General features: G+C 42.4%; 1 protein-coding gene across 2 annotated transcripts in view; it reads right to left on the bottom strand.

The window, feature by feature from the left end:
- Positions 1-14,833, bottom strand: part of iqgap2 (IQ motif containing GTPase activating protein 2) — a 110,636-nt gene that overhangs the window by 62,531 nt on the left and 33,272 nt on the right. For both annotated transcript variants that reach the window (XM_080432293.1, XM_080432294.1), the window contains 5 exons: positions 14,758-14,833; positions 8,740-8,816; positions 4,151-4,218; positions 2,786-2,899; positions 2,466-2,644 (listed from right to left, as the gene is read on the bottom strand). The exon at positions 14,758-14,833 is cut by the window's right edge and continues 2 nt beyond it. In XM_080432293.1, the coding sequence (XP_080288419.1) occupies positions 2,466-2,644; positions 2,786-2,899; positions 4,151-4,218; positions 8,740-8,816; positions 14,758-14,833 (514 nt within the window). The remainder of the gene's footprint in view (positions 1-2,465; positions 2,645-2,785; positions 2,900-4,150; positions 4,219-8,739; positions 8,817-14,757) is intronic.

Here is a 14,833-nt window from a genome sequence, read left to right as displayed (position 1 = left end):
GAGTGTTTATTGTCTCCGCCAGGCCGAAAGGCATGGCGAGAGAGTATGTTTTCGCCCCTGTCCGTCCGTCCGTCCGTCCGTCCGTCCGTCCGTCCGTCCGTCCGTCCGTCCGTGTGTCCTGTCTGTGTGTTAGCAGCTAATCTCTGGCACCGTTGGCCGGGTCGCTCCGAAACTGTGCACACACACTCCCTGGATGCCAATTCAGAACCTCTACCCCGACTTTCACATGGGCCTGTTATAGCGCCACCAGGAGGCCGATTTGTGCGAAACCCTTTTTTTTTTACATTACTCCTACAGATTTTATCCAAACGTCATGCAAATCGGTTCACAGTATCTCTATAGTCATGTGATCAACACAAATCTGTCCGATTTCCCATATTCCATCCTCATTGCCTATGGTTGGCTTCCAAAGTTTGCAGGATTGGTCCGTTTTGAACAAAAAGCCTCAAACTATGCACGCAGCTTGTGATTTCCGTGAATTTTCACACGCACATTCCCACTAGGCCGAGGAAGAAATGCCACCCTTTTCACATTGGCCTGTTATAGCGCCACCAGCAGGTCTAATTTAGCAAAACAAATTTTTGGAACAAAATGCCTCAAATCATGAATGCAGTGTCTGATTGCCGTGAAAGACCTAAGAATAAATGGCACCCTTTTCACATTGGCCTATTATAGCGCCACCAGGAGGCCACAATAACGTACCTGACCTGGTGGAGACCTGTGCTCCGAGGAGCACTTTTTCTAGTTTGTAAATGTATTTATGAAGTAGCCGTGTAATAAGCGGGATTAATCACCCTGTCGGGATTCAATTTTCAATAATGACCACCTCCCCATGCATCATCCCTTGCATAATGCATGACGTTATTAAAAAGGTCTTAGAAGTCCTTAAATTGTCACTTTACTGTCTTCTGGGGACCCCCAAAAATCATGTGGGGGTCCCGACCCACATGTTGAGAACCACTGATTTATAACACTATAATTATGATGTTAACATTTATAACACTACAATATAGTAGACAATGATGTTATATTATGTATAACATAGTAATTACAGGTGTGTTGCAGCAGCACAATGCATTTACAGCACAATGCAGTAACAATGTGATTGTGACATCAGCTTCAGGATCCAGGGATTAAACAGTTAAGTTGTTATAAGGTCAACTGGACCCACAGCACTGTGTGTGTGTGTGTGTGTGTGTGTGTGTGTGTGTGTGTGTGTGTGTGTGTGTGTGTGTGTGTGTGTGTGTGTGTGTGTGTGTGTGTGTGTGTGTGTGTGTGTGTGTGTGTGTGTGTGTGTGTGTGTGTGTGTGTGTGTGTTTACAGAAGCAGAGCTGACAGTGCATCCAGAGGAATGTGCTGGCACGGCCTGTCTCACTGACTCACTGTCCTCCCACTATGAGACTGGGTGGTGAGACAGGGTATTGTAGTGAGACAGGACAGTGAGACAGGACATTGTAGTGAGACAGGACAGTGTGTTGGGAGTGTCCCTCCCAAGTGTGAGAAGCAGGGAGATAGAGGTCTGGTCAGAGAAGGACCTACAGTAGTTCATAACAGTGTGTTGATGCACACATCCAGTGTGTAGCTGGTGCTGGACACAAAGTGACAGTTCAAAAGAATAAAAGTCTGCACAACAGCACTGCTCCTAAGTGTTTACTAGTTTACTTTATTACACGGCTTGGTTGAATGCTTGATTCCGATTGGTCAGTCATCGGTCATTATTTCTTGATAATGACCGATGAGCTCTATAACAGACTTCTGTCTAATCAGAGACTCAGAGCACCTGCTCATATCAACCTGTCTAATCAGAGACTCAGAACACCTTCTCATATCAACCTGTCTAAACAGAGACTCAGAACACCTGCTCATATCAACCTGTCTAAACAAAGACTCAGAACACCTGCTCATATGAACCCGTCTAAACAAAGACTCAGAACACCTTCTGCGCTGCTTGGTTTGATGCTGTATCCAACATGACAGCCATGTAAATAAACCAATGTCATTTACAACTAAACGTTGCTCTCAACAATGTTCTTGAAAACATTTGAAGTGAGAAATATACAATGCAATAACCAAACTTGTATTCTATTTGATCCACAACACTTCCTTGTTTACAGAGGCGACCGTGTTGCGCTGGACGGACGGCCAACGCAACACTTATGGAATACTTTCAGTGCCTTAAGCAAGGAAATACTTTGTTTTGTTGTTACTTTTGGGTCAATGTATTCATTTATTTATGAAGTAGCCGTGTGATAAGTGGGATAATGTACCCTTTGCCAGTCGTTGTTTATAAATAACCCCCTCCAGGATGATTAAACACCTCGGCTATGTGTTTAATCATCCTGTCGGGGGTTATTTATCAACAACGACCGGCAAAGGGTACGTCCGTTGCTTAAAACACCGACAAAAAGTGACATGGTGTAACGTTTGGGCCACAGTTGGCCTTCATCAGGTGGAGAAGGACCTACCCTGCCTGAGGAGGTGTCCTCCTTGCGGGCCTTGGCTCTGCTCAGAGCCTCCTGGTACTCCTGGGCCAGGAGCTCCTGGGTGTTCCTCAGCATGGCGTTAGGGTTCTGCAGCGCCCCCATGGTCACCGAGGCCACGCCCCGGTCAATGGCCTCGTTGATGGCTATGACCGCTGCATGCACTGCACGGACACACACACACACACACACACACACATACACACACACACACACACACGTGTTAGCGTACTGCACTGTGAAAGCAGTCATGTGGTCACAATGTTAGCTTAGCGTTAGCGTTAGCGTACTCATACTGTACTTACATGCAGCTTCGTCCACTGACAGCTCATTGGCCAGGATTCCTCCTATCTTACTGAAGGTCGGCATCTGGATGCCATACTTCTCCAGCTCACTCCTCATGTTACTGATCTCCTCCTCTGAGCACACACACACACGCACACGCACGCACACACACACACACACACACACACACACACACACACACACACACACACACACACACACACACACGCGCGCGCGCGCGCGCGCGCGCGCGCGCACACGCACACACGCACGCACGCACACACACGCACACACGCACACGCACACGGAAAAGTACAAGTTAAATAGGAGTGCCTGTGTGTTCCTCTGAACTAATCCTCTAAACAAGCTTTCAATCATGACACATGAGACAATTAACGGTGTCATGCTGAAATTACGAACATAACAGATCTACAAGCTCAGAACACGTTACATTTTGACGCTTTGTGAGCTTGTAGATCTCCTATTTTCACTATTTTTTTTTATTATCATTTGACATCTTCGGAAACTTTTCACCTTCATAAGGATCAATTACTGATTAGTTGTATTTTCTTTTATAATTGATTAAATCGAATGAAAAAACTGTCATTTCTCAGTTATTTCCTTTTCTCCCAATTTAGGCGTTATGCCATATTGATTCCTCCATTTCTCAGTTATATGTATAAATGATAAAACAATAATTTAGACAGATGGACAAATCAAGACTCTCCAACTTCTATTGATGTCCTGTATGTGTGAGTTTAAGATGGTGGTTCTAAACCTTTTCAGGCCGGGACACCCTAAATAATTATATTTGAACTGGGGACCCCCCTAAATAATTATATTTGAACTGGGGACCCCCCTAAATAATTATATTTGAACTGGGGACCCCCTACCCTGATAAGCACTTGGAATTGTATGGAGTTGAGGCATTACATTTAGTTTGACTCTGATCCACAGATAAATATTGTGAACCTAGCAGATCTACAAGCTCACAACGCTTCGGGTTGCAAGAAGTTGTGAAAGACATTTGTATCTACAAGCTCATAGTGCGGCACTCTGTGCCGCACTATGAGCTTGAACTTTTTCATGTCAAGGACCCCCACAATTATATGTATTTGGCCGCGGACCCCCATCTGAAAATATGTTGTTCCAGGGACCCCCCGGAAGCAAATATTTGGGTAAACAATGTTCCCTTTAAAAATGTATATATATTCAAAGATTTGCACACATTTTCAAGATTTTTCAAAAATAGCAGATCTACAAGCTTGTATATCTGCTATTTTTGAATAGCCAAAAGTGTAACATATGGTTATAGCTAAAATCTAAAATGACACAGATGCGTTCCCGGTCTTAAATGAATGGGTTAATGTATCATGTGGTCTTACCTGTAAAGTCTACTTTCCCCAGCAGGTCCTGTATCTGAGGAGCGACGCCCAGTTTGTATAAGTATAGACTGGAAGAAATAACACAGCATATTCATTCATATTAAAATACAGACAGCTTTTCAATGAGTCTCAATAAATGTGTTTGGACATTTTACTCAAGTACATTTTGAATATGGAACTTGTACTTGACTAACAGACTATGTAGATCTGCTATTTTCAATAGATTTTATACATTTGAAAACTTGTGAAATGTGACCTTCTGCATAATGAGCACTTTCTACTTTTGTACTTTAAGTACATTTTGATACTTTGGTACTTTTACTTGTAGTGGAGTATTTCTACATGGCAGTATTGATACTTTTACTTGAGTACAAAATGTGAGTATTTTTTCCACCACTGGTATTATATAAGTATTATTATATGTAGTATTTTATTAGTATTATTATATGTAGTATTGTATTAGTATTATTATATGTAGTATTTTATTAGTATTATTATATGTAGTATTTTATTAGTATTATTATATGTAGTATTTTATTAGTATTATTATATGTAGTATTTTTTTAGTATTATTATATGTAGTATTTTATTAGTATTATTATATGTAGTATTTTTTTAGTATTATTATATGTAGTATTTTCATTGTAAACACTATTGATTTCCACTTCTCAATCCCCTGCTATGTCACAGGTTTCCCCACAAGGGGGCAGGCTCGTCAAAGACAACCAATGGGCTACTCTCTGATTGGTCGGTTCCAGCTACAGGTACACAGAGCTCCACTGAGAGCCAATAGAAACACAGCAGTCAGGTCAGGTGGTTTGGAAAGTTCATTAAAGTGTCTCATGTTCTTAACGCAGGGCGTCTGGTAAAGATGACCATGAATTATATAGAGCTCTGTGTGTGTGTGTGTGTGTGTGTGTGTGTGTGTGTGTGTGTGTGCGTGTGTGTGTGTGTGTGTGTGTGTGTGTGTGTGTGTGTGTGTGTGTGTGTGTGTGTGTGTGTGTGTGTGTGTGTGTGTGTGTATGTGTGTGTGACTGGCATGAGCAGACCCATGTACAAGCTGGCTTTCCCCGCCCTTTGACCGCCATGTGACTGTGTGTACTCACACACACACACACACACACACACACACACACACACACACACACATGAATTTTCAAGATTTTTCAAAAATAGCAGATCTACAAGCTCATAGCGCGGCACTCGGTGCCGCACTATGAGCTTGTAGATCGGCTATTTTTTAATAGCCAAAGAAATATTAAAATGACACAGATATTTTCTCGTCTAAAAGGGTTAATAAACCCCAAAAAAGTTTGGAAACCTAAATCCGGTCATTATTTCTACCTTTCAATAAAACCAATTGGTATTTTATGCAGAGGTGGACAAAGTACTCGACCCCAGTACAGTAACAGTACAGATACTCCCGGTCAAATTTACTCCACTACACAAGTAAGAGTAGCTCAGTCACAATGTTACTCAAGTAAGAGTAAAAAAGTAATTGCTTTTAAATATACTTAAGTATTCAAAAGTACATGCTTTGAAAAACGTACTTAAAGTTCAAGTAAAAGTGTTTTTTTTAAATACTTAAAGTACAGTAAAAGTAAAAGTAGAAGTAAACAGAAGGCAGAAACACGGGTACTATAGTATGAGAGCAGAAGTGTGTCCAATTGCATTTTAGGGAAGAAAAAAAAAACAGCCAACCTAAAAGTACTCAGTAATTTATATTCTTCCTAGAAATGTACTCGAGTAAAATTTTTATATTTGTCCTGTCCAATCCAATCCACTTTATTTGTATAGCACATTTCACAACCAGGGTTAAGGGTTTACAAAGTGCTGTACAGAAAATCATGCAAAATACAAGCTAAAATATGCTAAAAACATTTGTCTTGGAAATGTACTCAAGTAAGAGTAATAAGTATCACAAAAATCAAATACTCAAGTAAAGTACAGATCCTCAGAATCTGTACTTAAGTACATTCACTCTGTTACTGTCCACTGCCTTATAAAGAGAAAATCCCTCAATATGTTGGTAATCGCTCAAGTTTTGAGCGACCTGTCAGTCACAGGTGTGTGAATAGCTGGGGGCGGGGCAATCCGCCCTCTAGTTATATTATACCTCTATGGTTAATACACAATGTTATACAACATGTAGAGGGGGTCCCTACTTCATCTCTCTCAGCTAAGGGGTCCCTGCTTCATCTCTCTCTCAGCTAAGGGGTCCCTACTTCATCTCTCTCTCAGCTAAGGGGTCCCTACTTCATCTCTCTCTCAGCTAAGGGGTCCCTGCTTCATCTCTCTCTCAGCTAAGGGGTCCCTGCTTCATCTCTCTCTCAGCTAAGGGGTCCCTGCTTCATCTCTCTCTCACCTAAGGGGTCCCTGCTTCATCTCTCTCTCAGCTAAGGGGTCCCTGCTTCATCTCTCTCTCACCTAAGGGGTCCCTGCTTCATCTCTCTCTCTCAGCTAAGGGGTCCCTGCTTCATCTCTCTCTCAGCTAAGGGGTCCCTGCTTCATCTCTCTCTCAGCTAAGGGGTCCCTGCTTCATCTCTCTCAGCTAAGGGGTCCCTGCTTCATCTCTCTCAGCTAAGGGGCCCCTGCTTCACCTCTCTCAGCTAAGGGGTCCTTTGGTCTGAAAGACGTTGTAGACCTGGTCTATATTAAACATCCTACAGAATGTCCTCTCCTGTTCGCTGCTGAATATCCCTTGGTTCCCAGTGGGAGCCTTTCAGGAAGGAAACGTGTGTGTGTGTGTGTGTGTGTGTGTGTGTGTGTGTGTGTGTGTGTGTGTGTGTGTGTGTGTGTGTGTGTGTGTGTGTGTGTGTGTGTGACTGTGTGTGTGTGTGTGTGTGTGTGTGTGTGTGTGTGTGTGTGTGTGTGTGTGTGTGTGTGTGTGTGTGTGACTGTGTGTGTGTGTGTGTGTGTGTGTGTGTGTGTGTGTGTGTGTGACTGTGTGTGTGTGTGTGTGTGTGTGTGTGTGTGTGTGTGTGTGTGTGTGTGTGTGACACTGTGTGTGTGTGTGTGTGTGTGTGTGTGTGTGTGTGTGTGTGTGTGTGTGTGTGTGTGTGTGTGTGTGTGTGTGTGTGTGTGTGTGTGTGTGTGTATAGTAAAGCTAAGGGTTTCTCTCAAATAACCACGTTTCCCCGACACAGGCCAAAAAAATAAACAAAACAAAAGTGCTCCTCTTAACGTATAGAATGTTCCTCTAGCAGAACCTGTCCTGTTAGACAACCAACCAACCAACCAACCACACCGGCATGACGTTTACTCACTTCCTGTTTCGTTATTATCTCACTTCTTCATGTATAGATTATTAGAGTCTGGTGGATCTACAACAGACTGGTTCACAGACCTTTCTGCTCCAGACTCAAAAAACACATTTGATTTCTTATCCCAGTACCCGGGAGTGAAAATAGCTGATCTACAAGCTCACAACGTGTCATGATGCGACACGTTGTGAGCTTGTAGATCTGCTACTTTTGATTTTTTTTCTTTTCTTTACACATTAAGCTCCCAGACGCTGCATCTGGCCTGTGTGTGTGTGTGTGTGTGTGTGTGTGTGTGTGTGTGTGTGTGTGTGTGTGTGTGTGTGTGTGTGTGTGGATGACATCATTACAGACTGGATTTAAGGCCTGCTCTGTAGAGACAGGAACAGGAAGTGGCTGTGGGAAGCAGACAGGAAGTCACAGATCCATGCTCTGTGCACATCAGTAGCTCCGCCCCCACAGGAACAGGATCCATTTAAAGCACAGATAACAACAGTACATGTTATTGGTTCTCAAAGTAGGGTTTGGGGACCCCCGGGGGTCCTTGGAGGGGGTTCCCCAGCAAAAGCACTTAATACAGCATCAATACAGCAGATCTACAAGCTGTGTGTAGGAAGTGGACTCTCTCTACGACAGACACAGAGCTAAGCCAATCACAAAGAGCTGTAATAATAGATGAGTGGGCGGGTGCTAAATGTAGACCATGGTGTCTCATGTAGCCCCTCCTCCTTACCATGGTGTCTCATCCATAACATAGACGATCTACAAGCTCACAAGAATCTGAGATGCATTTTGAGACCAGAGTCAAAAAACTCCCTTTAAGCTCCGCCTCCACAGAGGGAGGAGACACATGGGAGAGAGCAGTGGTGGAAGAAGTACTCAGATATTTTACTTAAGTAAAAGTATCAATACTATGAATTAGAATTACTCTGTTACAAGTAAAAAGTAAAAGTACCAAAAGTAAAAGTACTCATTATGCAGAATGTCCCATTTCACAAGTTTTCTAATGTATAAAATCTTTTGGAAATAGCAGATCTACAAGCTCACAATGTGTCGCGTCGCGACGCATTGTGAGCTTGTAGATCTGCTATTTTCAAATGGCCGACATGTATATAGGGCTGAAGGGGTTAATGTATGTTTTGTAATAATAATCTAAATCTACAAAGTAAGATAATAATTGTTCAAATAATTGTAGTAAAAGTACAATATTTACCTCTGAGATGTAGTGGAGCAACAGCACTGTGTGTGTGTGTGTGTGTGTGTGTGTGTGTGTGTGTGTGTGTGTGTGTGTGTGTGTGTGTGTGTGTGTGTGTGTGTGTGTGCATGTACCTCAGTGCGTGGATGCAGTAGACCACCTTGGGCATGTTCTTGCGGTCGTAAACATCAGTGGTCTCTGGATAGAATATCTGGAGGATGAAACCCGAGCAAGACATTAGTCACCCTGCTCTTTATTAAACACACACACACACACACACACACACACACACACACACACACACACACACACACACACACACACACACACACACACACACACACACACACACACACACACACACACACACACACACACACACACACACACACAGGACAGCAGCATTGAACTATTGCATCATTGTTCCGTGCTCCATGTCAGCAGCGTCTGCAGAAACTGTGTTTTTCATACAATAGATTGACTCCATGAATGTAACTCCTCTTTCAGCCATAATGCTGTCATAATGCTGGCTAACCCTAACCCATAATGCTGTCATAATGCTGGCTAACCCTAACCCATAATGCTGTCATAATGCTGGCTAACCCTAACCCATAATGCTGTCACACTAACCCTAACCCTAACCCATAATGCTGTCACAATGCTGGCTAACCCTAACCCATAATGCTGGATAACCCTAACCCTAACCCTAACCCTAACCCATAATGCTGTCATAATGCTGTCATAATGCTGGCTAACCCTAACCCATAATGCTGTCATAATGCTGTCACAATGCTGGCTAACCCTAACCCATAATGCTGTCACAATGCTGGCTAACCCTAACCCATAATGCTGTCATAATGCTGGCTAACCCTAACCCATAATGCTGTCATAATGCTGGCTAACCCTAACCCATAATGCTGTCATAATGCTGACTAACCCTAACCCATAATGCTGTCACAATGCTGGCTAACCCTAACCCATAATGCTGTCATAATGCTGGCTAACCCTAACCCATAATGCTGTCACAATGCTGGCTAACCCTAACCCATAATGCTGTCACAATGCTGGCTAACCCTAACCCATAATGCTGTCATAATGCTGGCTAACCCTAACCCATAATGCTGTCATAATGCTGGCTAACCCTAACCCATAATGCTGTCATAATGCTGGCTAACCCTAACCCATAATGCTGTCATAATGCTGTCTAACCCTAACCCATAATGCTGTCATAATGCTGGCTAACCCTAACCCATAATGCTGTCATAATGCTGTCTAACCCTAACCCATAATGCTGTCATAATGCTGGCTAACCCTAACCCATAATGCTGTCATAATGCTGGCTAACACTAACCCATAATGCTGTCATAATGCTGGCTAACCCTAACCCATAATGCTGTCATAATGCTGGCTAACCCTAACCCATAATGCTGTCATAATGCTGGCTAACCCTAACCCATAATGCTGTCATAATGCTGGCTAACACTAACCCATAATGCTGTCATAATGCTGACTAACCCTAACCCATAATGCTGTCACAATGCTGTCACAATGCTGGCTAACCCTAACCCATAATGCTGTCATAATGCTGGCTAACCCTAACCCATAATGCTGTCATAATGCTGGCTAACCCTAACCCATAATGCTGTCATAATGCTGGCTAACCCTAACCCATAATGCTGTCATAATGCTGTCTAACCCTAACCCATAATGCTGTCATAATGCTGGCTAACCCTAACCCATAATGCTGTCATAATGCTGTCTAACCCTAACCCATAATGCTGTCATAATGCTGGCTAACCCTAACCCATAATGCTGTCATAATGCTGGCTAACACTAACCCATAATGCTGTCATAATGCTGGCTAACCCTAACCCATAATGCTGTCATAATGCTGGCTAACCCTAACCCATAATGCTGTCATAATGCTGGCTAACCCTAACCCATAATGCTGTCATAATGCTGGCTAACACTAACCCATAATGCTGTCATAATGCTGACTAACCCTAACCCATAATGCTGTCACAATGCTGTCACAATGCTGGCTAACCCTAACCCATAATGCTGTCATAATGCTGGCTAACCCTAACCCATAATGCTGTCACAATGCTGGCTAACCCTAACCCATAATGCTGTCACAATGCTGGCTAACCCTAACCCATAATGCTGTCATAATGCTGGCTAACCCTAACCCATAATGCTGTCATAATGCTGGCTAACCCTAACCCATAATGCTGTCATAATGCTGGCTAACCCTAACCCATAATGCTGTCATAATGCTGTCTAACCCTAACCCATAATGCTGTCATAATGCTGGCTAACCCTAACCCATAATGCTGTCATAATGCTGTCTAACCCTAACCCATAATGCTGTCATAATGCTGGCTAACCCTAACCCATAATGCTGTCATAATGCTGGCTAACACTAACCCATAATGCTGTCATAATGCTGGCTAACCCTAACCCATAATGCTGTCATAATGCTGGCTAACCCTAACCCATAATGCTGTCATAATGCTGGCTAACCCTAACCCATAATGCTGTCATAATGCTGGCTAACACTAACCCATAATGCTGTCATAATGCTGGCTAACCCTAACCCATAATGCTGTCATAATGCTGGCTAACCCTAACCCATAATGCTGTCATAATGCTGGCTAACACTAACCCATAATGCTGTCATAATGCTGGCTAACCCTAACCCATAATGCTGTCATAATGCTGGCTAACACTAACCCATAATGCTGTCATAATGCTGGCTAACCCTAACCCATAATGCTGTCATAATGCTGGCTAACACTAACCCATAATGCTGTCATAATGCTGGCTAACCCTAACCCATAACGCTGTCATAATGCTGTCACACTCACATCATTAAAGAGAGAAAAACCTTCCAGGAGGAACGATAAGTTGAGCCCAAAAAACTGTCTTTCATTATTTATCATATCAATCCATTTAGACCAGGAAACGCATCTGTGTCATTTCAAGATTGATTTGGCTATTCAAAAAAAGCAGATCTACAAGCTCATAGCACGGCACTGAGTGCCGCGCTATCTTTGAAAATCTTTGAATATACATTTTTTAAAGCGAACATGTTTCTGGGGGATTCTACAAATGTCTTCTAAATCCTTTTCTATATCAGTGGTTCTCAAACTTTTTTATGTCAAGGACCCCCAAAATGATATGTATTTGGCCGCGGACCCCCATTTGAAAATGTTTTGTTCCAGGGACCCCCAGAAGCAAAGATTTGAGTTAAAAATGTTCACTTTATATATATATATTCAAAGATTTGCAGAAATGTCAATCTCTTTTTCAAAAAATAGCAGATTTACAAGCTCGTAGCACGGCACTCTGTGCCGCGCTACGAGTTTGTAGATCTGCTATTTTTGAATAGAGCCAAAGTATAAGATAATGGTTAAAGTCGTTACACAGATGTGTTCCCGGTCTTAAAGGGTTAAGTAACCAGGAGGTTCTGATGTCATGGAAGTAAAAAGCTGCAGTTTAACAACCAGTCAGGTGATCAGTTTAACAACCAGTCAGGTGATCAGTTTAACAAGCAGTCAGGTGATCAGTTTAACAACCAGTCAGGTGATCAGTTTAACAACCAGTCAGGTGATCAGTTTAACAACCAGTCAGGTGATCAGTTTAACAAGCAGTCAGGTGATCAGTTTAACAAGCAGTCAGGTGATCGTCCACTAAATAAAGAGTCATTAGATTCAGCAGCAAATGAAATGAATCCTGAATTCATTCCACAGGCCATGACAGAGATATAATGGATCCTTTCCACCTCTTATTCCATTTATAGCTCCTTAACTCTCTCTCATGTTCACGACTTATGACAACTTTCTTTTTAGAAAAACGTTCAGAACCCAAGATATCATGATCTGATGATTTGCTGCTCCATTCACTTCTTGTTTAACGTATTACTTTAAAAGGCTGTATCTCGGCTCCTTTTTTTACCATGTATGTTTGGTCCAGACATGTTATTTTCAAAGGCAGACAATTCATGTCAACGAGGTCGCGATGACCTCGTTGACATTTGTGAAACCACACAGTATAACCCTCAGTGATTAGCAACCATCAGGGGATCGATCATAATGGAGATAAATATTATGTGAATACCTTCAAAAAGGTAAGAAAATCTAAAAATCGCTGACAGTGGGCAAACGCAGCCAGAAATAAGTATGGCAGTGAGAGAGTTAAGGGGAAAGGTGTGTGTGTGTGTGTGTGTGTGTGTGTGTGTGTGTGTGTGTGTGTGTGTGTGTGTGTGTGTGTGTGTGTGTGTGTGTGTGTGTGTGTGTGTGCAGGGACGCGGGAAGTGGGGTGCTGAGGGTGCTGCAGCACCCCTGGTGGTGGGGAAGAGAAAGAAAAAAAATTGAAAACATTTTTTTTTTTTTTTTTTTGTAAATTAAACAAATATATATATCATTTTTAAAGTCTATATACACACTTATATATTAAAAAAATGATGTATTTAACTTTGGGGAATAAAATATTTGTTGAAAAAGGTGAAAAAACGTGAAAAATGTGAAAAAAATCGCGGGACACGTGAAAAAAAATCGCACGCGTGCGGAGTCCCCCGCCAAGCCCAGCCCCCCTTGGCATAAATGACTTCCAGTGTCCCTGTGTGTGTGTGTGTGTGTGTGTGTGTGTGTGTGTGTGTGTGTGTGTGTGTGTGTGTGTGTGTGTGTGTGTGTGTGTGTGTGTACGTACATGTAGGCATTGTTAACTCAAAGCAATTGTAAGCGTTGGAATAGTGAAAGTTGACTTTCCATTCTCCATCATTTGTACAAACATTATAAAACACAGAAATAAGTTCTTCCTGAAATAAGCCTTATATAAAGTCATTTATAATAAGGTAAAAGTCTGCACCACACAGACTGAATATAGCGGTTAATAACAAAACTATTGTCATAAACATGTAATACGTCCAACAACATCATGTGACCCATGTTCCAGTGGTCACATGATGTCTTTAAAATGCCTCCTCAGTGACTAGAACGCTTTAGTATCTAAAAGTTATTTCAGTCACAGGATGGATGGACCCTGAAGCTACAGACTGGATTACATCATCAAACTAAGGTATTTACAGATCACCACGGCAACACGTCTCAAAGACAATAAAACATACAGTGAGAACAAACATGGGTTTTATAAATGGTCATGTTAACCCTTTCAATCCGGGAAAACATCGGTGTCATTTTTATATTTCTTTGGCTATTCAAAAAAATAGCAGATCTACAAGCTCATAGCGCTCGTAGATCTGTTCCTTTTTTTTTTTTAATCGTGAAAATGTTTGCAAATCTTTGAATACATATTTTTTCAAGCGAATATTTGTAAAATATGTTGTTCTAGGGAAACATCCCAGAAGCAAAGATTTGACTTAAAAAAATGTTTCACTTTTTTTCAAAAATAGCAGATCTACAAGGTCATAGCGCGGCACTCGGTGCCGCGCTATGAGCTTGTAGATCTGCTATTTTTGAATAGCCAAAGAAATCTAAAAATGACAAAGATGTGTTCCCGTATTGAATGGGTTAAGCCCAGGGGGAACTTTCTCCTGACTGAAACGTTGCTTATACAATTATCAACAATCCAAGAGTTAGAAGCTAGAATGACTTGATTTTCATTCTGTAACGAAAACCAATGGAATCCCACGTCTTCCTCAGAAATCCAGAGGGGTGATCAGGTGGCACAGTGGTAAAGTGCCCGCCCAGTGCCCACCACCACCACCACCACCACCGTGGAGGGTTTGAGTCCACCGTGGTGCATCCGGCTTTGTCGAGCGTCTATACGAACATAATTGGCCTCGTGTTCGGGGTAGGGAAGGCGGGCGGGAGGAGGGTGATATCACTGTACGTACTCCTACAGGATACGTACGGGTCATTTTTGACGCCAGTCTTTCAAGGCTATCTTTCCTAAACGTGGAGGGCGGGGCAAGGAGGGACGCATGACAAAAACAGGTGCCATACAAAAAAGCTAAACGTAAACAATACAGGGGGGGGGGGACTTGATGTAGTTATTTTCCCAGGAAAACCGAGAGGTTTTTGGGGGGAATACGCATAGCATGGCACACACAATCTGATGTGTTTCAGTCATGTGTCAAATGAAAAAAAGAAGAAGTAAATGACATAAAACATGGTAATAAATAGTGTTACCTTGGGCAGTCCCACTGACTCCATGCCTCTGAGCCACTGGACCGTGTTGTCTGTGTGTCTGAAGTGTAGTCCTGTA

This window comes from Gymnoscopelus braueri (assembly GCF_963280865.1).
Source record: "Gymnoscopelus braueri genome assembly, chromosome: 7".
NCBI lineage: Eukaryota > Metazoa > Chordata > Actinopteri > Myctophiformes > Myctophidae > Gymnoscopelus > Gymnoscopelus braueri.
The sequence above is the reverse complement of the archived record's forward strand: the minus strand, read 5'-3'. Positions and strand labels throughout refer to the sequence as shown.